Source organism: Heptranchias perlo, chromosome 19, assembly GCF_035084215.1.
Source record: "Heptranchias perlo isolate sHepPer1 chromosome 19, sHepPer1.hap1, whole genome shotgun sequence".
Lineage (NCBI taxonomy): Eukaryota > Metazoa > Chordata > Chondrichthyes > Hexanchiformes > Hexanchidae > Heptranchias > Heptranchias perlo.
In genome coordinates this window covers 9,914,285-9,937,797 of record NC_090343.1, presented here as the reverse complement: position 1 = coordinate 9,937,797, position 23,513 = coordinate 9,914,285, and the positions used below count along the sequence as shown (strand labels likewise).

Sequence of the window (23,513 nt, the reverse complement as noted above, 5' to 3'; positions counted from 1 at the left end):
CAGCAAGGACAGTGTTGGAGTAATTGAGTCCAGAGATGATGAAGGCAGGTACAAGGGTCTCTGTGGAGAAGGGGCTGAGGTAGGTGTGGAGGTGGACGATGTTACAGAGGTGGAAGCAAGCGTTATTAGTGGTGGAGAAGATATGGAGTCTGAAACTAAGTTCAGTGTTGAACAGGTTGTTAAGACCGCAAACAGTCTGGCTCATTGTGAGACACTGCCTGGGGAGTGGGTGGAGTCCGTGGTAAGGAAGTGTAATTGGTAGCAGAGGTCAAAGACTTATGGCTTCGGTCTTCCTAATATTGAGCTGGAGGAAATTATGACAACGTCTGACAAGCAGTCTGGCAACATATAGGACGTCGAGGGGTCGAAAGATAGAGTGGAATATCATCAACATACATTTGGGACGCGGGTTGCCAACCCTCCAGGATTGTCCCAAAGCCTCCTGGAACTAAAGATTAATCTCCTGGACACTGCTGCGAGCAACATCCGGGAGATAAATCATAGCGGCATTTTTAAAAATTGTGTGTCTTTTTTCATTTTCTTTGAACACTTTTGTTTATTAGTTATAAAAATATTGGAGATGGGAAAAAAGGGCTGTTTGACTGGGTAGGGCAGTTGGAGACAGGAGGTCATGTGATGAAACCTCTATGAATACATCCAACCAGAGTTGGCAAGCTTACGTGGAACCCCATTGTTTACGAATGATGTCGCTGAGGGGAAGCATGTAGATGAGGAAGATGGGAGGCATTAGTTCTTGATTAACCTCATTTTCTTTGGGTTCCTCAAAAAAAAATGATTAGATTCATTCTGGACATTTTATATGTTCTATGTCATGTGATGGAAAGTGAGGGTAATTTACAAGATTGGTAGTTAGTTTGTTTATGGTTTAATACAACACCAGGTTATAGTCCAACTGTTTTATTTGAAAATCACAAGCTTTCGGAGGCTTTCTCCTTCAGATGTAAGGAATCTTACAACACCAGGTTATAGTCCAACTGTTTTATTTGAAAATCACAAGCTTTCGGAGGCTTACTCCTTCGACGAGGGAGAAAGCCTCCGAAAGCTTGTGATTTTCAAATAAAACAGTTGGACTATAACCTGGTGTTGTAAGATTCCTTACATTTGTCCACTCCAGTCCATCACCGACCGGCATCTCCACATTATGGTTTAATAGAAAGAGGAGATTTTATAGAGACAGTGTGCTGCTTTTCCAGAAAATAACACTCACTTTTACAGCGCACTGAGATATGCAATGATTTCAAAGCAGTAATCTAATCACTGGGAGCAGATAACATCATAAATCACTTGTATTTTTCTCCTAGGATGTCACTTTGATTAAATTGTAGTGTGAGTCACTTCCTGCCAATTTTATGTATTCAACATGAAGCCGTCAATTTATCAGCTACTAATACCCTCTATTGAAACATAATATCATTACTTAAATTAAGAAACCCTTTGTGTTTCTGTGATCTTTTTACTCTACCCATCCCTTCTGTGATAGTTCTGATGCTGCTTCAAAATCCCCCAGTGATACAGGAATTAGACATGAAAACCAGTATCTGTAAGGAGAAAATACAGGTTATTTACATTTCAAGTGCACAACCCATCAGAACTGAACAGAAAGACGAAAAGGCATTTTAATAATGTTGGAAAAAGAAATTAGAGAAAAAGGGGAAATAATTCTCGCAGAGCTCATGACATGGCTGGCTTCCCCAAATACGTTCCCCTGTTCGCTTAAACTGCATTGCTAAATACATCTTGAGATTTCCAGATACACTTGAGGTACAGATATGCACGGAGAAAGAAAAAAGTATGGATTAATGGTCTTCTTGACTAGTTGAGGATTCAGTGACTAATTTACACAGCAGAACTCAGTACTGAGGGAGAGTTATATTGTTAGAGGTGTTATATCTTAGTGTGCTATTTGGGTAGATGCAAAAGATACGATGACACTATTCAAAGAGCAGGGAGTTCTCCAGTGTACTGGCCAACATTCCTCACTCCTCCCCCACCACCAAAAATAGGTTAACTGGTCATTCATATCATTTGCCGTTTGTGGGACCTTACTGTACACAAAATTGGCCGCTGCGATTGGCTCATAAATAATAATAATAATGTCTTCACGTCAAAAGTAATTCATTGGTTGCAAGGCGCTTTGGGACGTCCTGAGGACGTGAAAGGCACCATATAAATGCACGTTCCTTCTTTCTTTCTTGACATTCTTTTTATTAAAGAGGTAAGAAACTAAATCACCTCGCCAATTGTTTCGAGCCACTGCATCAGCGGGTTGTATATTCAAGCCCCACTCCAGGGACTTGAGTACAAAATCTAGGCTGACACTCCAGTGCAGTACTGAGGGAGTGCTGTGCTGTCGGAGGTGTCGACTTTTGGATGAGACGTCAAACTGAATCCCCGTCTGCCCTGTCAGGTGGACGTAAAAGATCCCACGGCACTATTCGAAGAAGAGCAGGGGAGCCCTCCACGTTGTCCTGGCCAATATTTATCCCTCAACTAACATCACTAAAACAGATAATCTGTTCGCTATCACATTGCTGTTCGCTATCACATTGCTGTTTGTGGGACCTTGCTGTGCTCAAAATTGGCTGCTGCATTTCCTACATTACAACAGTGACTACACTTCGAAAAGTACTTCATTGGTTGTAAAGCGCTTTGGGAAGTCCTGTGGCCGTAAAAGGCACTATATAAATGCAAGTCTTTCTGTTTTGTTGTAGAGATGATGCTGGGGTATTGGTGTAACATTCTCCGCTCTGCCCACCCTCCGAAAAACAAAAGAAAACCCTTAGAAAAATCAATTACAAATAGCCAAACTTTATTCCACTTAATTTCATAAATAAAGACCCTTTAGATCATAAGGTCGTTGTGTACACTAGGAATAATCTGTAAACACTTGACCTAATACAGCGAGTTTTGAGCTAAAATGCTGACTGGGGCAGCTTAGTATTGGAATTCCTTTTTTATTTGTCCTCTTATTTGTTTTTTTCCCATCTTGATCTGTCCGCATGTTCTTGCTGTATTGATGGTAACGCTCCGAATCACTAGCCGCGTACAGTCCCATCCTCGCGTACTGCGAGGTACGGAAGCCTTGCATCAGTCCCTCGACCTCCCACCGTTCCTCCTTGTGATGGCTGCAGCAGTGCAAGGCAGCGGGGTCGATGGGGTGCGCCTCGGTGTTGAACAGGTAGCCGCCGGCACCCAGCACGCATTCGCCGTAAGGTGTGGTGACCGTGTGGAAGGTGGACCCGTCGTTATGGAGAAAGTTGTCGGGGTCAAAGAGCAGGTAAAGATATTTCACCGTTTCCGCCAGGAAGAAAGACTCCATGCGATTGTCCAGTTCGTGGTCCCGAAGGTCCCGGACCTTAAATGCAAGAAAAGATCATTTGAGTCTATAATAGGCACACGCGCTCAAATGTTGGATGACAATTAAAAGAATTCAAAAACATTGCGAACTGACAGTCCCACCACAATGATCGATGGGGAAATATACAGGGTAATGAGAGACACTGAGCCGTATAGAGCAGAAATAGCCATGCAGTGCACGTATGCAGTGGTGGCCCGTGGGACTATGGGCACATTGCAGCCAAGCCTGATCTTGCGCTTACCCGACGTACAGACGTACATGCGCTTTCCAGCAGGAGCGACTGGGTAGAAATCAGGAGCAGGAACCGTGGCTGATTACAACGATACGCAAGGCATTACGTAACACGTTTCCTACATTACAACAGTGACTCCACTTCAAAAGTACGTCATTGGTTGTAAAGCGCTTTGGGACGCCCTGAGGTGGTGAAAGGCGCTATATAAATTCAAGTTCTTTCAAATGTGTTTTTTTTTTGTGACTTGTTAACTTAATTGTGTGAAATATTCAAAAATATTCTCTTCTGGCCATTGTTGGATTCAGATCAGCACTCCATTCAGAATCCAATGTCCCATTTCCAGAGCCCTATATTGGATTAAAGGACTCAGTAAACATTGGTGCATTAATGATGAGCTTCCCCCAGATGTCTTTGACTCCCTTTGACTATGTTGTCAAAATCAGACACTTGACAAGACATTTAAGCAGCTAGACCCCAACACTTGGGTTTTAGAAAAAAAAAATGGCTTCCTCCCCCACCCCCATAAATCACACTACGATCCTCCCCACTCCTGAAAACCTGCCACGATTTTCAGTGATTGTTAAGTCTAGAGAGATTGGACATTGTTACTGTCCATGCAGTGCCAACCTTTGGCCTTTCCTCCCAAATGCACAACTAGGAACTGTGTAAAATGGCCAGTTCCTTTGTTAAAAAAAAACATGTGCTGGGGTCAGTTGCATCCATAATAAACTGTCTAAATTTGGTATCACACCAGTGGCAGTGAGATATATAGCGGGGGTGAAATTATAGCGCAAATGGGCGATAACGAATTGGCAGCCCGTTCTACACGATGAAGTGTCTGTATACTAAATTGTTTCTTTCTGCGCAGCCTCCTCCCCCCCCCCAGCAGTACACACACACCTCGTCAATTTCTCGAGAGCCGGCCAACTCATAGGCCTCTCCCTGGACTGTCTACATCATTCCTTCATGCAGAAGGGATTCCTGTAAGGAACCACCCAAGATGGACAGTTAAGTTTTCCTCTCCTCTCCTCTCCAAATAATCTTGATCCAGAATTGGTGCAGAACAGTGGAGTACATTAGAACAAACTCAGTGATGAGGAAGCGCGACTGACAGGAAACGCTGCTGAGCTTTAAACAGGTTCAGTACTTACTGTAGCAAAGCCACAATCCACGCGGCTGACCTTCTCAATGGCCTCAATGACGTCCCTGCCCAGCTCCAGAAGAGTTGGGTCTCCAGTTGCTCGATACAGATACATAGCACTCTCTACAAGCTCTGTAACAACAAACCACTCCTTTAACAATGTCAGCTCAGGCTGGTATAATCCAGTCTCTTTGGACATTGCATAAATTGCACTGGAACAAAGAGTGGTGGAAGTGAGAAGACCCCATAAGCTATCAGTTGGCTGTATGTTTACATGGAGCACATTTTCAACACTGCCCTTGAATCTCTGTAAAGTCTGTGGGGTGGGGGGGTTCCCTGTTGGCTTTTATAGACTGTGGAACACCTTTGTCGGGGGGGGGGGGGGGGGGGGAAAGAGAGAAACCCCAGCTGTTAGTGAGACAAGAGTTTGAAATGGCCCCATCACAGACCAGTGAGAGTGTGCTGGGGTCAGTTGAGTCCATAATAAACAGTCTAAATTTGCACAGGTACGTTGGGCCGAATGGCCTCCTTCTGTGCTGTAACATAATATGATTTGTTAATGCCCTACTGCCAAAGAACAGTCTCACCTTCCCCACTGCCCCCCCCCCCCCCCCCATCATGGGTGTATAGAATGAAACCGATGGGAATCCCAGCACTTCTATAAGGGCCTGATTCTGCCTTGTCAAGCATCAGAACAAGTTCATGCTGGATTATGGTATACTTTTGTTTTTTTAAAAAAATCTTAGCACTGTAATTACTTCTAGAAAGGCAAAATTTCCCCCCTCCCCTCCAGCAACTATTTTCAAGGATGGCACTGATGCATGGCACACTACATTCAAAATGATATTCTAAAATGTTCCAATGGACTGCCCAGCAATACATTATGTCGGTGTATCTGCACATCGGGGGATAAGATGGAACGATGGATTTGAAGCTGTTACTTTCCCACAGGCGCTCCTGATTTTGGCTGTGTGGTCCAGGGTGGGGCGGATCGTCACTGTTGTAGTCCGACACCCCCGGTAATAGGCTGGAAAGCTACACTGACAGAGGCCTGGGGACAGGTCACTTGCCCAACACAGTCACAAGGAGAAGGGACCAGGAAACCTTAAAACAGGAAATTACGAGATGTGTGTTGAGATGCTCGTCCCCAGTGTTTAGAGATGGAAGTTAGTTTTACATTTTTCGAAATTTATTTAAAAATCTCTAAACCTTACAAAAATTTAAATGGCGAACTCCCCCATAGCCTGCGTTAGCTGATTTCAGGATGGGCAGAGGTGGAGGTGCTATAATGGGCCTCAGATACCAGAGGACAGGGAGTGGAGAAATTGCTCCTGATCTAGTGAATGTCCTTTGCTGGAAAGTGCGTGCCTGTTCACATTGGAGAGGGCACAAATCAGGCTTGGCTGAGCTACCCCCACAGTCAAATAGCCTGAGAACACTTGCTGTCTGGCCAAAATATATTTCATTAGCTGTGCACTGAACTGGAAAGAAGTGGGGTTCATTCAGAGCGTTAAAGCCTCTGCAACAGCTCCCCTTGATGGCCCGATGAGTTTAGCCAGTGAATAACTGTGTCATGCAGGCCAGAAAGATCTCTCAGACTCTGTGCTGAAATAGTTGGGACAGCCATTGGCCTGCTATAATTGGCCTCAGTATCCCTCAATTTCAGAGGGGATGTCAGCCAGAGTTCTTGATTGCTATCTAGAGACTTGTGATAGAAGTACATAGGTGGACGGGCTAGGGTTCAGCTGGGGTGTCCCCTGTAGTAAAATAGCTTGACAACACTCAACTGTCAAGGCTCACACACAATTAATGGGCCACTCGGACAAGGTATCAGAAGATGACCCACATCTTCAGGAGTAGTGGGGAAAAATGGGATAAAAAGTTGTGTTTTTTTTAAATGCCCCATCCGCAATAAATTTACGGAAAGGGAACCTCAGCAAGGGCTGTCCTGGGACTGATGTACCTGATATTTAACAGATTAACTGGTTGTTTATCTCATTTGCCGTCGGTGGGACCTTGCTGTGCTCAAAATGGCTGCTGCATTTGCCTACATAAGAACAGCGGTTACACTCGGCTGTGAATTGCTCTCAGACGTCCTGAGGACGCGAAACGGTGCTAGTTAAACAAAAGTTCTTCCTTTCTTCACCTGGTCGAAGCGGATAGCCTTCCTGCTTGTCCACGGTTGAACCCTGAGGGATGCTGTAGAACTCGGGCAGGCCCCCATACTGCTTCCAAACCTGGTAGTAGTTGTGGAATGTTTTCATCGCGTTATTAATGTCGCCAATCAGGCTCTACGGCAGGAGAAACAAAAACGCATCAGCCCCGGCTTCAAATGCAGCAAAAGTCTGCTGAAGATTCAGGAGTTTTAAAAAGTTTTAATTTCTTCATAGCGAAAACGTACATCATAAAGAAGAAGGGTTTTACGAAAAAGGAATAGGCCACTAGGCCCAACAATCCGGATCAACCCCACCTGACCTCCCTCCAACCATATCCCTCAATTCTTTCTCCCTCCAGAAGCACATCTGGGATTGTTCTCCTTAGAGCAGAGACGATTTAATAGAGGTGTTCAAAATTATGAAGGGGTTTTGATAGAGTAAATAAGGAGAAATTGTTTCCAGTGGCAGGAGGGTCGATAACCTGAGGACACAGATTTTAGATATTTGGCAAAAGAATTAGGGATGGGGAGATGAACCGGCTGGGGGGTGGGGGTAACATTTCTTTACGGAGCAAGTTGTTATGATCTGGAATTCACTGCCTGAAAGGATGGAGGAAACAGGTTCAGTAGTAACTTTTAAAAGGGAATTGGATATATACTGTACTTGAAAAGGAAATATTTTCAGCGCCATGGCAAAAGAGCAGGGGAGTGGGACTAATTGGATAGCTCTTTCAAAGAGCCAGCACAGCCACGATGGGCTGAACGGCCTTCCTTTTATGCTGCAAGATCAGTTTTTTGCCATAGCGCTGCAAATATTTCCTTTCCAAGTACAGTATATATCCAATTCCCTTTTAAAAGTTACTATTGAACCTGTTTCCTCCATCCTTTCAGGCAGTGAATTCCAGATCATAATAGATCATATGATCTAATTGAGCTCCTTGCCTCGTGAACCTGCTTACATTGTCGCTCCGTTAACTTAGTCAAACCCCTGCCTTGACCAAGACTGTACCACAATAAACTACCCATGCAATTTTCCAGTAGTGTAACGCCCCTTTTGAAACTGTTTGTACCATTACAAAATGAAATATCAAACTGTGCCGAGAACACACAAGAACAAGCAGCAAATTTTAGAAACGAGATGTTCGTTTCTTGTTTGTTTAGCATATTACAGTGTCCTGTCCATAATATATTGCCATCTGTATACCTACAACAAACCCCTTCGAAAAACTAATAGGAACATAGGAAATGCTGGACAGAAAAAGACCACGGTCCATCTAGTTCGCCTTCTACTGTCCTGGCAGTCGTTTGATACAATGATAATGGAGTTGTTGACTAATCATGAGCTTAATTTATAAAAAAAGTAAAAAAAGTGTGTGTTTTTACAGCACAATGTGTTATAAACCCAACAATCAGAGCCACAGGTTCTATCCCACTGTGCACAGAGTTACTGATCTCAGCTGCATTGTTATGAGGAAGTACCAAGCAGGGAGAAGACAACACCGCAAAAGGTGGGGTGGTGGGGGGTGCTGTGGAAGGAGAGGGGGTGGGGGGTAGGGTGGGACTGTCTTTGTTTCCCCAGACTGATGCATGCTCACAATAGCAACGGCAGAGACCTGGGAAGAAAATAGAGGAAAGTGATAATCTCACAAAAGTAGCGAATACCAGCAGGCTAATCAGCTATGGGGGGGCATCAGAGCTGAACCCAAACCCTGCCTCCGCACACGTACAATTGCACACATGCACATTTTCCATCAGGAGTCTCTAGGCGATGATCAGGTGGTGATCCTTAATCTACTCTAACAAAACCCCTCATAATTTTGAACACCTCTATTAAATCTCCCCTTAACCTTCTCTGCTCGAAGGAGAACAATCCCAGCTTCTCCAGTCCCTCCACATAATCTTGTTCTCTCAAGACTGCAGATTGACAAGTTGGACCAGGAGAATGGGAGCAATCTATCATCAAGTTTCTCCTCAAAGGGACACTGCACTATCAACACGACCATTTTCCGAATCAAGCATCTGCAACCCGAGCCTTAACAACCGGGTGGAGTGCAATTTGGAGTGAGATTTTTGCCAACTCAAATTTATTAAAAGGAAACAGCACAAAGAAAGAAAGGAACAAAAAACAAACAGAGGTCTGAGATCAGCACAATGGTCCAACAATTCTGACCTGGAGTCCTGGCCAGTAAGCTTCCAGAGACTGGAAGACAGGCATGGAGACGGTGCCTTTGTACATCTGAACCCAGACGTACCAGTCATCAAACTTTGTGTAATTCTTAATAACTTTTTCATAGTCTACGAAAAAAAAACATTACAGAAAGGAACTAAGTTGAGATTAATCTTAAACAGGAATAAATTCTTACAAAATGGAATAATTTTCCAGCAATATCTGTGACAGCTGGTATCTGCTACGATGAATAACGGTCATTCTCGGTCAGTGTTTGTGCTGGTGATTTAGAATCTAGTCCAGAATGTTCTGTGTTCCACCAGTGTGGGGGCAATTGCTGTCTAAATGTTCTGATTATTAACACTAAGCAGATTTCCAAAGGACATTTTGTACGAGGTTCTCCATGGGATTTAATTTCTTCTGGTAGCACTCCGGTTCACACAGACATGAGTTTTTTTTCCCCACTCAGGTTTTTAAACTTGTTTATTTTCACATGTTAACCAGAGGATAATATCAAAGGGTATTAAACTTCCATGTAGCATTACTCATAGGGAAATAATTCACACACTTAACAGGTGAATATCGGAATTTCCTGGAAAGTTACAGCATAACTACGGCGCAAGAGCGGCCAGGAAATTTGCGTGTAATTGATCAACGCTGAAACATCGCCATGCACGAATTTCCTTGATCGTTTATGCCGCTTGAGATTAGTCCACCGAAACCCTCTGCCGCTTGTTTACATAGCTCTGCCCCAAGACCAGCTCATGCAAATTTCCTGGAATTCCCGTGGAGAACGTGCTGGCGTAGATCTATACCCGCAAATTTAGACACAGTACGGCCCAAAGTCACCTGACAGAAGAGAGACTTTTGGAGTTTGATAGCAATTTTCTTCATACATATTTTGTTTGAATTTTTCTTACTGGGACTGACCGCACTATTCTTAACCAACGTGCTGTCAGTCTCAGTGTAGCCAAAAGTTTTTGGAACGACCCCCCCCCCCACCCCCCCGCCCAGTTCAGAAGGACTATGCAGCTGGAATGGCCTTCACAATGGATATACCGCTGTTCTGCAAAACAATGGAAGAGGAAGAGGAACAGCAGAGGCAGGAGGCTCTGAGAGTGAGGCGTCATGGCAGAAAACAGCACCCCACTATTAACTCCTATTGGTGGTACCACATTTGCACTGGCTTTATGCTGGTTTTTACATTCCGGCATAGGTAAATGAGATCCACAGGGAATTTCGGCCCAAGTTTCTCACTGGCAAGATCGGCAGGGAAACCAGCGTAAATTTCTGCGTAAGTGCAATCCAGGAAATTCCAGACCATTGTTTCCATCCACAGAATTAAATACTTGAAATCATATTCCATCTTCTTTACAAAACTAATTCAAGCTGTTGTCATTATGATCTGAGACTCCCCACTCCTCCCTGCTTTTGGTAAAGGATCCAGTGTGACTCAATAATTTGAGTGACCAAATCAGATAGTCCTGAATTTCCTGGACTGCATTTACGCAGAAATCAAATTCCAGATAACTTTGGGCCGTACTGCGCCTAAATTTGTGGGCATAGATCTACGCCAGCGCATTCTTCGCGGGAATTCCAGGAAATTTGCGAGAGCTGATCTCGGGGCGGAGCTATGTAAATGAGCGGCAGAGGGTTACGGCGGACCAATCTCGGAAGCAGCGTAAACGATCGAGGAAATTCACGCGTAGCGATGTTTCAACGTAAAGCACTACCTTCTGTCTGATCAAGCACTGCCAGGTCAGGTATAAGTATATGTTAGATAGAGAGTAAAGCGCCCTCATACTCTGCCTCACCAGGACAAGTATAATATGAGCTGTATGGGGGGCACTCGCGCCAAATATTTCATCCCATATGTCAAAAGTTGCAGAGGAAATCTCAACACAGAAGCAGATTTAATAAAAGCACAATTCTTACCAAGGAAAGAAGACATCAGCCCCTCGTCTTGCAATAGGATGGCTCCTTTCACCAGATACTCAAAATAGGAGTCGACCCCCGCCCCTATTCCAGCATCCTGTGCCACCCACTTTGACGTTATCACATCGATATGGTTTCCAACCTATGGGAAAGAGGTGGGGGGGGGGGGCAGAAAAAGGGAGAAAAGATCCAGTTAAAACAGACCCTGATTTCATAATCACAGAAGCAAATGGAGTGGTTCAGTAATATAGATCATTACCCCCTCCGAGAAAATAATAATTTTATTTGTTTTGAAAGGGAATTGTGTCTTTCTTTTTGGACTTCTGTAAAGAGGCATTCCATTGGAACTGCTCATGCCATTGAGGCTACTGCAACTGTTTTTCTTGCAGGGTTATAAAGTTTTCTGAGCTAATTCCTCTACAGATCCACATTCCTGATACACCAGCCGACCAAAACAAAAAAAAAGAAAAATTCCCTTTACAGATAATTCCAGATCTGGTTCCTACAGGCCCATAGGAATGCCAGCTTGTGGAAAGCAACAACAACTTGCATTTATACAGTGCCTTTAACATGCCATAAAACATCCCAAAGCACTTCACAGGAGAGTTAACACACAAAATTTGACACTAAGCCACATAAGGAGATATTAGGACATGTGACCAAAAACTTAGTCAAAGAGGTAGGTTTTAAGGAACATCTTAAAGAGGTGGAGAGGTTCAGGGAGGGAATTCCAAAGCTTTAGAGCTGAATCAGTGTCTTCATAAGTGACAATGACTGCAGGGGTAAGGTGTGAAGTGACAGTAAAGGCAGGACAGAAATGGATCACAATATCAAAAATTAACTCTTTCCTAGGTAGCACCAATTACAAGCAGCCAAATCTCATTAATCATAAGTCTGTCTTTGCAGTTGATAACTGAGCTGTCTCTAGACCGAAGTTTAACAACTCCTGGCAATTTCTGTGGCAACTGGGAATCATCAACCTGGCTGCAATTAGAATAAGGTTAGATACTGTTCATTACTGAAAATCTACATAGTTAAATATTTAAAATTAGCAGCGCGCAGTGGAACAGGAACAAAATAGTTGTGTGTGACGCATGCAATGCTTATGTGGGTGAATGTGCATGTACTGTATTAGGAGATGAATGACTGCTGTCTCTCGGCTGCCCTCTTGTGCATTCAACTAGCTATCTCTCTTAGCTCAACATCGGCCAACCATGGTGCCATGGAATCAACCTTCATTTTGGAGTCAGCACCTCGAGAGGAAAAGGATGAAGATCTATTCATTCAGACTAGCCGCTTGAGCTGGTTTCGGTGCCTGCACCCAACGTGAAGTATCAGGTCTCCACTGAGGTGCGGCACTGAAGTCGAGCAAAAGCACCTGCCCCAATGAGAGAAAAGACAGCGCCACATAACCGCAAGTTGATCATCAGAGGCAGGGTGAAGCACAAAAGGGGAGGGAAACCTGATAATGAGAAATACTCACAAGCCCGATATCCGACCGGGTGTTCCATAGTGCATCCAGTGCTTTCCTCGCCACCTGCTCAAACACAGGGTCGCCTGTCAGGCGGCTAAGAGTGGCAAATTCCAGAATGAAGGTGCCGATACCAGCGGTGCACGTGACTGGGGTCTCACTGGGATTAACTCCATTCATCAGGTTCACTGTCCCATAAGGCATTCCTGTTGGAGTCTGGAAAGCTTTAAATAAAATATATATTTTTTTAAAAACAAAAACATTCACCCCAACGTGAGCATTGGCACTCAGTGTATCTGTATTATTAATAAAACAAAACTAAACACCTAACTATAATTGAACGGAAGAGCTCACAACTGGGCTACAGCCGTTGGGATCGGAGTTGTGAGTCATCGCTCCACCATGGACGGCTGTGCCGCCTTCAGCTGCCTAGGCTTTAAACTCTGGAATTCCCTCCCTATCTCTCTCTCCTCCTTTCAGGCCTCCTTAAAACCTACCTCTTTGACCAAGCTATAGCTCACCTGGCCTAATATCTCCTTATGTGGCTCAGTTTCAAATTTTGTTTGATTTCGCTCCTGTGAAGTACCTTGTGATCGACCCACTAAGAGCACGTGCAGCGTCCTGTGGCACTGGAGGCTGGTGCTCCAGCACACTGCGCCATGCCATCGTTTGGCCAAAGTAGCTCTTGAGCCAATCGTTGGGAGCTGTGGTGAACGTTGAACAGACCGACTCGCCTGCTAGTTTTTGTTTTCCTGCCCTCCTTCCTTAACGGTATAAATGCCTCACCTCCTATAAACGTAGGAAAAGAAGCCAAAAGGAAAAGTCATCATAAGGTAATTACGGGTGAGACCATTCTGCCCATTTTAATTCATCCAGCCAGAAAGACCCTACATTCCTCCTGTTGCAGCATCTATCTGTTTCTTGGTTTTCAACACTACTGAATATGTTTTACTACTCTAAAAGGCACGATATAAATGCAAGTTGTTGTTCTTGGAGAAACCTGGGCTTTTCAGCCTGAACAGGAGGCATCCAAGAGGACATCTTATAAAGGGAATGGAAAAGGTAAATCCAGAATATCACTTTGTTAAATTCCAAGAGTAGGACAAGGGGACAGAAGTTCATACAAGTAAAAGGGAAATTTAAGACTGATATCAGGAAGCTCTTCTTCACACAAAGAGTGATCAACACATTGAACAAGCTCCATGATACAGTAGTGATGAAAACCAAGAAACAGATAGATGCTGCAACAGGAGGAATGTAGGGTCTTCCTGGCTGGATGAATTAAAATGGGCCGAATGGTCTCACCCGTAATTACCTTATGATGACTTTTCCTTTTGGCTTCTTTTCCTACATTTATAGGTTCCCAAACATCCTCTGGACCTTCTGGGGAGGTGAAGCATTTATACCGTTAAGGAAGGAGGGCGGGAAAACAAAAACTAGCAGGCGAGTCGGTCTGTACAACTTTCCCCACTTGGCTCAAGAGCTACTTTGGCCAAATGATGGCATGGCGCAGTGTGCTGGAGCACCAGCCTCCAGTGCCACAGGATACTGCACGTGCTTTTAGTGGGTCGATCACAGCGGGGCACGGCCAAACAGAAAGCAGCACTTTCCCCAAGAGAAAAGAAGATTGGAGGTGGCTCAGACAGATGTAAGCAGAGCTCTGGGGATAGGTAGCCTGCACATCTGCAAAGCTGGCAAATGATCCACAGTACGGGTGGGAGTTAAGAGGTGGGACAAACAATCTGGAAGATATTTTTAAAAATTAATTCTCGGGATGTGGGTGTCGCTGGCGAAGCCAGCATTTATTGCCCATCTATAGTTGCCCTTGAGAAGCTGGTGACAGGCCTTCTACTTGAACCACTGCAGTCCTTGTGGTGAAGGTGCTCCCAACAATTCTGCTAGGTAGGGAGTTCCAAGATTTTGACCCAGTGATGATGAAGGAACAGCGATATATGTCCAAGCCAGGATGGTGGAAGGGAACTTGGAGGTGATAGTGTTCCCATGTGCCTGCTGCCCTCGTCCTTCTAGGTGGTGGAGGTCGCGGATTTAGGAGGTGCTGCCGAAGAAGCCTTGGCGCGTTGCTGCAGTGCAACAACAGTGGAACAGATTGCCAAATATCTCCTCTCCGCAAAAACAGGATAACTCTAATCCCACCATCTTATCAGCCTCCTCCTAAATCATCAACTTGGACTGACAAGTGGCAGGTAACATTCGGATCAGTTAAGTGCCAGGTAATGACCATCTTGAACAACAGAAAGCCCAGCCATCTCCCCTTGACGTTCAACAGAATCGCTAATCCTATGTCCTCCACCATCAACATTTTGGAGGTCACCACAGACCAGAAGCTTAACTGGACCAGCCGCATCTACACCATGACTACAAGGGAAAACCAGAGGCTAGGCACTCTGCAAATAATGACTCACCTCCTGATCCCTCAAAGCCTCTCCACCATCTACAAGGCTCAAGTCAGGAGTGTGATGAAATATGCACTACTTGTCTGGATGGGTGCAGCTGCAACAACACTCAAGAACCTTCCAGGATGGGGTACTTTGCCTGATTGGCACTCCTCCCACTAGGCTCAATAGCCACTCGCTCCACCACGGGCACACTGTGGCTGCAGTATGTACGATCTATAGAATGCACAGCAGTGACTCACCAAGGTTATTTTGACAGCATCTACGTCTCCTGCAACTGCCAGCATAGAGAAAGACAAGAGCAGCAATGTCGTGAGAACACCAAGTTCCCCTCCAAGTCACACAACGTTCCTTCACTGCTGCCAGGCCAGGATCCTGGAATTCCCTACCCAACATCACTGTGGGAGCATCATCACCACGCGGATGGCAACTGTCCAAGAAGGCTGGGCAACAAATACAACCTCGCCAGCAACACCCACATCCCGAGAACAAATAAAACAAACAGGAGGGGGATTTTTCTTCAATCATCTTTAATGATTTAATTTTTGGGGGGTTTGGAGGTTGGGTTGGAAAAGTGATGGACTTACAAGCTTTGAATGTTTAACACACCAGAGCTTGTGTACCTCAGCTTAAAGTGAAATACCTTGTTAGCCACAAGGTGGCTCAAACAGCCCTCCAGCTTGTACTTCCCCTTTTATTATTGCTTAGCCTGTTGATGCTACCGTGAGCACGTGGAAAATGGAGAGCTGTTGTACATCTGTTTGGTACTTTAGAAGCGACTAACATGTTCCATGTATTTTTTTAACATTTGCACCTGATTGCTGTGCTACTGAATGTGATATTTGAGCCGACAAATTGCAACTCGACAGAATTTAAGAAGATTTCCTGCTTCTGGCTTCGGGAAGAGCTTCAATTAAATTTGCGAGCAGGTGGTCGGTGACAGGATAGAGCTCGGGTTTGGTTTATTCCCCACCCTCTCCAGGGAAAAAATTCCCGCCAACACTCAGTATCTAGACTCACATTGGGTAAGGTACAAGAGGGCTGCCAGTGCTTGGGGGGATTTGTACCTAACAAAATTCAACACTTTCAAGAACAGAAGTAAAATCAAAAGCTTAATTTAAAAATCTCTAATTTCAGACTCATTCCGAGTTATGGTGTTCCGGATTTGACTCCATCAGTTATACAATTTTCATTCTTCTTTTGGAAATTGATGACGGGAGGAAGGCCCTAATGGCTCGAGTGATGTGAAAAGGTTGAAGCGTAGCAGGTATTTGGAACAGTGAGCAATATTTTGCCAATGCAATTATGTTTTACACTGATGGTAACAATCACAGGGAGAAAAGAAACACACTGGATATCCGGTGGGTCCATGGAGGTGTAGCATGTAGGCTCCGAGGAGCCTATATAAAAGAGTAGCACGTGGACTCTGAGGAGCCCACTGAGGTGTAGCACGTAGGCTCGGAGGTGTAGCACGTCGGCTCGGAGGCGCCCATACAGGTGTAGCATGTAGGGTCCTCACCTGGCAGTAGTCTACGAGCAGCTTCTTCTGCCAATCTCAGCAATGGTCCAGAGCAGGGCCATCCCGGCTCCACTTCGATTCCACCTTCTTTAGAGAGCAGGTGAGCTGACAGTAATCCTCCCACCACTGCAGAAAGGAACAGCACACACGAAAGAAGCATTAAAAGTTGCAGATTAAACATACCAGAGTAGGCACTAAATGTTAATTCTATCCATATGATTTATATCAATTAGTGTTAACTTTATTCAGGTGGTGCGAATCAATAGATAGATTCCTGATTAACAAGGGAGTCAAAGGTTATAGTAGGTAGACGGGAAAGTAGGGTTGAGGTCACAATCAGATCAGCCATGATCTTATCAAATGGCAGAGCAGGCTCGAGGGGCCGAATGGCCTACTCCTGCTTTGAATTTGTATGTTCGTATGTAATTGGGGACTCTCTTGTATCCATTTATATAAGAGCTTATCTAGGGGGTGCACAGTGGGTAATGTTGATCTCTGTGAATAAAGGTTTGGAAGCAACTGAAGACTGGGCTCTAGTATTCCATCCATCACCACCTGGCCATCCAGTTTATAACACCTGCGAGAAATCAGTAAACTGAGGATTTTATTTAAGTCCCTTTCAAACAGTTAAGCTGCATAAATGAACAAACATTTTTAGATCCAAAGTAAAGCAGCAGTGCCCTGGTCTGTAAGGTTCAGTTCCATACTGTCTTTTTTTAATCTTTTAAGCCACTGGAGGAGTTTTGGTGTAGGCTCGGTTGCCATTACAGCCAGGAAGGGCAAGTTCCACTGCCAGCAGGGACTTGCCTTTATCACTATGCAGTGCAATACTGTCACATAGTCTGGTGGAACACAAGTCCACTTCTCTATGCCTGCTAGTCACTATATGGTGAATTCCCAACATTGCACGTGCTTTCAGGAGAAAGTCCCGAGTCCACGAGCTTTCCCGAAGAGGAACAAAATCAGATGGTGTCACTCAATGCCACACACTTGCACCCACTGGCAGACAGTCAGAGTGTAGAACAGCCAAGAGGCACGGAACCAGGCTGTCTACTTGCCATCTTACCGGGAGTGTAGTGGATGGAGTGGAAGAAGCAAGAAAATGATTAAAAAAAAGTTTAGAAAGACTTTAAATAAATGGACATAGCACGACAGCTGTAAAGATGGAGCAGCTACTTGTGCTCACATGTGCTAATAATTTTGCCAAATAGTGACTCTTTCGCTACTGTTGTTATAATTGATAACACCTTGACAGTGTAGTCTTATGGCTCCTAAGAGACACCGGGCTATGATATTAGGAGGAGGGGGCAACACAATACAAAAACTTTACTTTCACAAACACTGGGGCAATGTGACAAGAATCTACAGGTTCAGGCTTGTGAAAGGCAAATTTAAGAAAGGTATCAGGAAGCTTTTCTTTAGAAAGAGGGTGATAAACAGCTGGAAAGGGTTGCCATTTTGGACAATTGACACCAGTGCATTGGACTCATTTAAATACATCGCGTTACATAGAAATTACAGCACAGAAACAGGCCATTCGGCCCAACTGGTCTATGCCGGCGTTTATGCTCCACAAGAGCTTCCTCCCTCCCTATATCATCTCACCCTATCAGTATATCCTTCTATTCCTTTTCCCCTCATGTGCTTATCTAGTTTCCCCTTAAATGCATCTATGCTGTTTGCCTCAACTATCCCTTGTGGTAGCGAGTTCCACATTCCATCCACTCCCTGGGTATGGGGTTTCTCCTGAATTCCCTATTGAATTTATTAATGACTATTTTATATTTATGACCTCTAGTTTTGGACTCCCCCACAAGTGAGAATATTTTCTCTCCATCTACCCTATCATCATCCTAAAGACCTCAATCAGTCACTCCTCAGCCTTCTCTTTTCTAGACAGAAGAGCCCCAGCCTGTTCAGCCCTTCCTGATAAATTCTGGTATCATCCTTGTGAATCTTTTTTGCACCCTCTCCAATGCCTCTATACCCTTTCCATAATATGGAGTCCAGAATTGTGCACAATACTCCAAGTGTGGTCTATCCAAGGTTCTATACAAGTTTAACATAATTTCTCTGCTTTTCAATACGGCTAGATGTTGAAAAGATGGTAGGATGGATGAGATAAAAATGGGCCAAAGGGCCACCACCATCTGAACCTGAAACATTTAAATGAAGACAGAACAGAGATAGAATTGGGAAAATACGGGCTTTAGGAGCAGATGCTTGGAAGGAAAAGAAGAGAAAGAGCCACAAGCTTCAGCACTCTCGCCTTGGAGTCAGAAGGTTGTGGGTTCAAGCCCCACTCCCGTTCAACATAAACCCCAATCCACCAACTGCGCACTTGCACTACTCCAGAAAGACAATCCTGCCCAAGAGGGAAATGTTGGCAAACACATAATCCAGAGCAGTACTGAGGAAGTGGTTGCACTGTTGGAGGTGCTAAACCAAGGCCCCTCACAGGTACTGCCCTCATGGCACTACTTAAAGAAGAGCAGGCAAGACCAGGCCAACATTTATCCCTCAAACAACACCTAAAAAAAAAATTATCTGGTCATTTATCTGATTGCTGTTTGTGGGATCTTGCTGTGCACAAATTGGCTGCTACGATTCCCTACATTACAAGAGTAACTACGCTTCAAAAGTACTTAATTGGTTGTAAAGCACTTTGGGATGTCCTGAGGTCATGAAAGGTACTGTATAAATGTAAATTCTTTAGTTTGTTAGAGGTCGTGTTGCAGTCTTACCTCGAATGTTGGTCTCGAATACAGACGCGTTGACATCGATGTCGAAGTCCACTCCATCCTGAAGAATGTGAACAACTCTCTGAAACTCGGTCACGTTACCCAGCACCTGAACCCAGAGAGATTGGAACAGTACATAAGAACCTGCACATTCATACCCCCCCCCTACAGCAAGCCTGTGGACAAGTCACATAGAATCATGGAAAGATTACAGCAAGGAAGGAGGCCATTCTGCCCATCGAGTCCATGCCAGCTCTGTGCAAGAGCAATCCAGCTAGTCCCACTCCCCCACTCTATCCCCGTAGCCCTGCAAATTCTTTTCCTTTCAAGTACTTATCCAGTTCCCTTTTGAAGGCCACGATTGAATCTGCCTCCACCACCCCCTCCGCAGTGCATTCCAGATCCTAACCACTCGCTACGTAAAAAAGCCTTTCCTAATGTCACCTTTGGTTCTTTTGCCAATCACCATAAATCTATGTCTTCTGGTTCTTGACCCTTCCGCCAATGGGAACAGTTTTTCTCTATCTACTCTGTCTCAACCCTTCGTGATTTTGAATACCTCTATCAAATCTCCTCTCAACCTTCTCTGTTCCAGGGAGAACAACCACAGCTTCTCCAGTCTATCCACATAACTGAAGTCCCTCGTCCCTGGAATCATTCTAGTAAATCTCTTCTGCACCCTCTCTAAGGCCTTCACATCTTTCCTAAAGTGTGGTGCCCAGAACTGGACACAATACTCCAATTGCGGCCGAAATGGTATTTTATAAAGGTTCAACATAACTTCCTTGCTTTTGTACTCTATGCCTCTATTTATAAAGCCACCTGCATTAATACTGGTCAGTGGGTACTAGCGACTAGCACTATGGAGCCGTACAGAGTCAACCACTTCAGGAGAGGGGGAGAAAATTGATGGGGGGGTTTAAAAAAAAGCAAACCTGCTTGTTCAATCTGCGTGGGTTTATTCTGGAGGCCCAGAAATTGCTGCCACTCTTTCACATAACATATTAATTCCCTGCACCATTTCCATTCCCTGAAGTCAATTAGAACTGGGTTACGGATGGCCGGAAGACTCATTTCGTGCAGGCCCCTTTCAGCTAGCAGAGAGAGGCGACATTCACTTCATCATTTTGGCCTGGATTGCAACCCAGGCCCCAAAGACGGAAAGGTGAGTATTGCCAGCCAGTCCCTCACTAGTGGTCTATTTTCTTTCTTGCAAGCCAGGAGTTGACAAGGACAAAGTATCTATTTTTCTTCTCTTCAGAAAGTTGGATTTTCACAAGGAAATAAATCTCTCATAAATGCCACCAAGAAGAAACATTCCCAGCAAAACAGTGGTGGCAATAAACAGATCATGACCATCAACCGTGAAGCAGCCTGTTGCCCATTTGGACGACGTAGGGACAATCTTTAATTTTTTGGGGACATGGAATTCTGACCTCAGCCAACAATTTACCTCATATCCAAGCATCCTCATTGAAATGGGCTGGACTATATTTCTGTGATAGGTACGGATAATTATGAGAAACTGAGCTTATTTAACTTAGGACCCGTAAGGTCTGGCCGGTTTTGGTTCCAGATCTTGGAAGAGAGGGGATAGGGAGCTAACTCCACAGTACCACTCACTCCATCTAGTTTTACCACATTTTTGTCAGATATTTACCTCCAATATCACTCTTGATAAAAATGGTATCACTTGGCCATATGGGGATATATTCATTTTTAAACGTATTTCTTGGCTTGAGGTGACCCAGGACGACGGCCTCCCACTCCTTTCCCAAATCATCGTATTGGAGTCCAACCACTGAAAAATCAGCTACTAGACAGGGGTGCAGCAGTACCCAGGGGTGCAGCTGTGATTTTTCCCGTACTTGGACAAGCTGCCAGATGGCAAACGGGGTCCATGCAGCCACATTTCTATAAACAGTCAACACCTTCAGGAGAAGAGAAGAACTGGCAGAAAAAAAATTGGTGAAAAAAAAAAGATAATTTGAAAAGAAAGGGAGGGCGGAAAGCAGAAAAAATTATTCTGTCCGAGGCCAGATAGTCCAATCAATCCAAACATGGGTACACACTTACCAAGAGAGTGTCTAATGCATCGATCAGGGTCAGAGAAAAGCTGTGAAATACAGAAAATAAAATTAACTTTTTGCACAATAAGAATGCTTGATACAGCAACCTGATTCAATTAGTGACTGTAATAAACGTTTATTTGCAATGAATGCCCTGAGAATTTTTACTCACCTCCTCTCCCGAAGGCATCGAATCATGACAGAATTCTGTTGCTTGGGTTCCCATCAGCCCTCTGGTACCTTGATTAAGTGGCTATACATCACCTCGGAGCTTACAAGCTCCAGCTGAGATCAGCTAATCCAGCACAGGTGCAAAGTTGAACTTAGGACCTTTGTAGGCTGAATGGCTTAGTGCTACAAAATACATGCCACGGTCGGCATTTGATGCAAACAGCCAGCATTTTGAGGGCCTGGTTCCAGTTTGCAAATTAAAATCAGGCCCCTGCCTCCTCAGCTCTGCTCCTGGGTTCTCCCCTCTCTCCCACCCACACCCCATTATCGTTGCTGTTGTTAGCCAAAGCAATTGATCCCGGCTGCGTACAGTGGGTAGGAATTCCCATCTACAATATGTAGATGCATTCAATCCCTTTGGCACACAGCAGCAGGATTTGGGCAGGAGTTCCAGAGTGACACTGAGATAACCCGGGAGGGGAGGGGAGCCCAGGAAGGGAGGGACGGAGGAGAGGGACAGCATGGACTGGGAAAGCGGGAGAAAGAGTTCCAACAAGGATTGGGAATGGGTGGCGGAAAAGGGAAGAGTTCCAACATGGACCGGAGAGAAGAAAGGAGGACTGGGTAAGTTGGAAGGGGTAAATGGTCTCTGTGAACTGGGGGTAGGGTGCCATTGTGTTCTGAGCAGGTTGAAAGGGGAGACCGACTCTCGAAGTAACAGCTGATGGTCTGGTTGGTGTGTTGAAAATCCAAATATCACTTTGTTTTCTTTATTGAAATCAGTGAAATGTAAAAATGTTTAAAAAGTTAACCACACTGCTCCAGTTTAATGTTAAAAGAAATTCAAATTTTCCAGGAAATGTACCGACAGCTGTTGGGGGGGGAGGGGTGGGGGGTGGAGCGGGAAAGAGAGAGGAAGAGAACAACATTTGGAAAGACCATGCAAAGTTCTAAATCTGCAGCTGACAGTTCTCCCTGGATTGATTTAAAAAGTCTGCATCCCCCCATTTGCTGTTATGCAGTTTTTAAAAATCTCCCAATAATTGGTTCTCAGGTACTACTGAGAGAAAAAAGCTTTAAAATGAAAGGAAAATAACTAATTTTCAAATGGCAAATAGAAAGTAGCTTTCAATAAAACTCTAGATATCCCCATTTAAGATTAAAAAGTGTTCATTGAATGCTCCAAAATACTAGAAAATGCAAAGTAGTAAAAATAAAAATATTCTGAAGAAGGCATCTTGCAGCCCCTATAAAATAATTTTTTTTTAAATTCGTTGATGGGATGTGGGCGTCGCTGGCAAGGCCAGCATTTATTGCCCATCCCTAATTGCCCTTGAGAAGGTGGTGGTGAGCCGCCTTCTTGAACCGCTGCAGTCCGTGAGGTGAAGGTTCTCCCACAGTGCTGTTAGGAAGGGAGTTCCAGGATTTTGACCCAGCGACGATGAAGGAACGGCGATATATTTCCAAGTCGGGATGGTGTGTGACTTGGAGGGGAACGTGCAGGTGGTGTTGTTCCCATGTGCCCGCTGCCCTTGTCCTTCTAGGTGGTAGAGGTCGCGGGTTTGGGAGGTGCTGTCGAAAAAGCCTTGGCGAGTTGCTGCAGTGCATCCTGTGGATGGTACACACTGCAGCCACCGTGCGCCGGTGGTGAAGGGAGTTAATGTTTAGGATGGTGGATGGGGTGCCAATCAAGCGGGCTGCTTTGTCCTGGATTTGTCCTGAATTTAAATTCAATTAATTAAATAAAAATCTGGAATTAAAATACTAGTATCAGTAATGATGGCCATGAAACTACCGGATTGTCGTAAAAACCCATCTGGTTCACTAATGTCCTTTAGGGAAGGAAGCCTGCCGCCCTTACCCGGTCTGGCCTACATGTGACTCCAGACCCACAGCAATGTGGTTGATTCTTAATTGCCCTCTGAAATGGCCTAGCAAGCCACTCAGTTGTAAAATCTCGCTACGAAAAGTCATAATAAGAATAAAACCGGACGGACCACCCGGCATCGGACCACTAGGCACCGGACACGACAACGGCAAAACACCAAGCCCAGTTGACCCTGCAAGGTCCTCCTTACTAACATCTGGGGACTTGTGCCAAAATTGGGAGAGCTGTCCC

The 23,513-nt window shown here is 44.7% G+C and overlaps 1 protein-coding gene across 3 annotated transcripts in view; it reads right to left on the bottom strand.

The window, feature by feature from the left end:
* Nucleotides 1-2,813: 2,813 nt before the first annotated feature.
* The window catches only part of edem2 (ER degradation enhancer, mannosidase alpha-like 2), a 49,517-nt gene continuing 28,817 nt past the window's right edge, over nt 2,814-23,513 (bottom strand). For all 3 annotated transcript variants that reach the window (XM_068000277.1, XM_068000279.1, XM_068000278.1), the window contains exons 3-11: nt 21,231-21,270; nt 19,158-19,263; nt 16,414-16,539; nt 12,493-12,704; nt 11,010-11,151; nt 9,078-9,202; nt 6,899-7,043; nt 4,763-4,884; nt 2,814-3,376 (exon numbers count right to left, since the gene is read on the bottom strand). In XM_068000277.1, the coding sequence (XP_067856378.1) occupies nt 2,888-3,376; nt 4,763-4,884; nt 6,899-7,043; nt 9,078-9,202; nt 11,010-11,151; nt 12,493-12,704; nt 16,414-16,539; nt 19,158-19,263; nt 21,231-21,270 (1,507 nt within the window). In that variant the 3' untranslated portion in view covers nt 2,814-2,887. The remainder of the gene's footprint in view (nt 3,377-4,762; nt 4,885-6,898; nt 7,044-9,077; nt 9,203-11,009; nt 11,152-12,492; nt 12,705-16,413; nt 16,540-19,157; nt 19,264-21,230; nt 21,271-23,513) is intronic.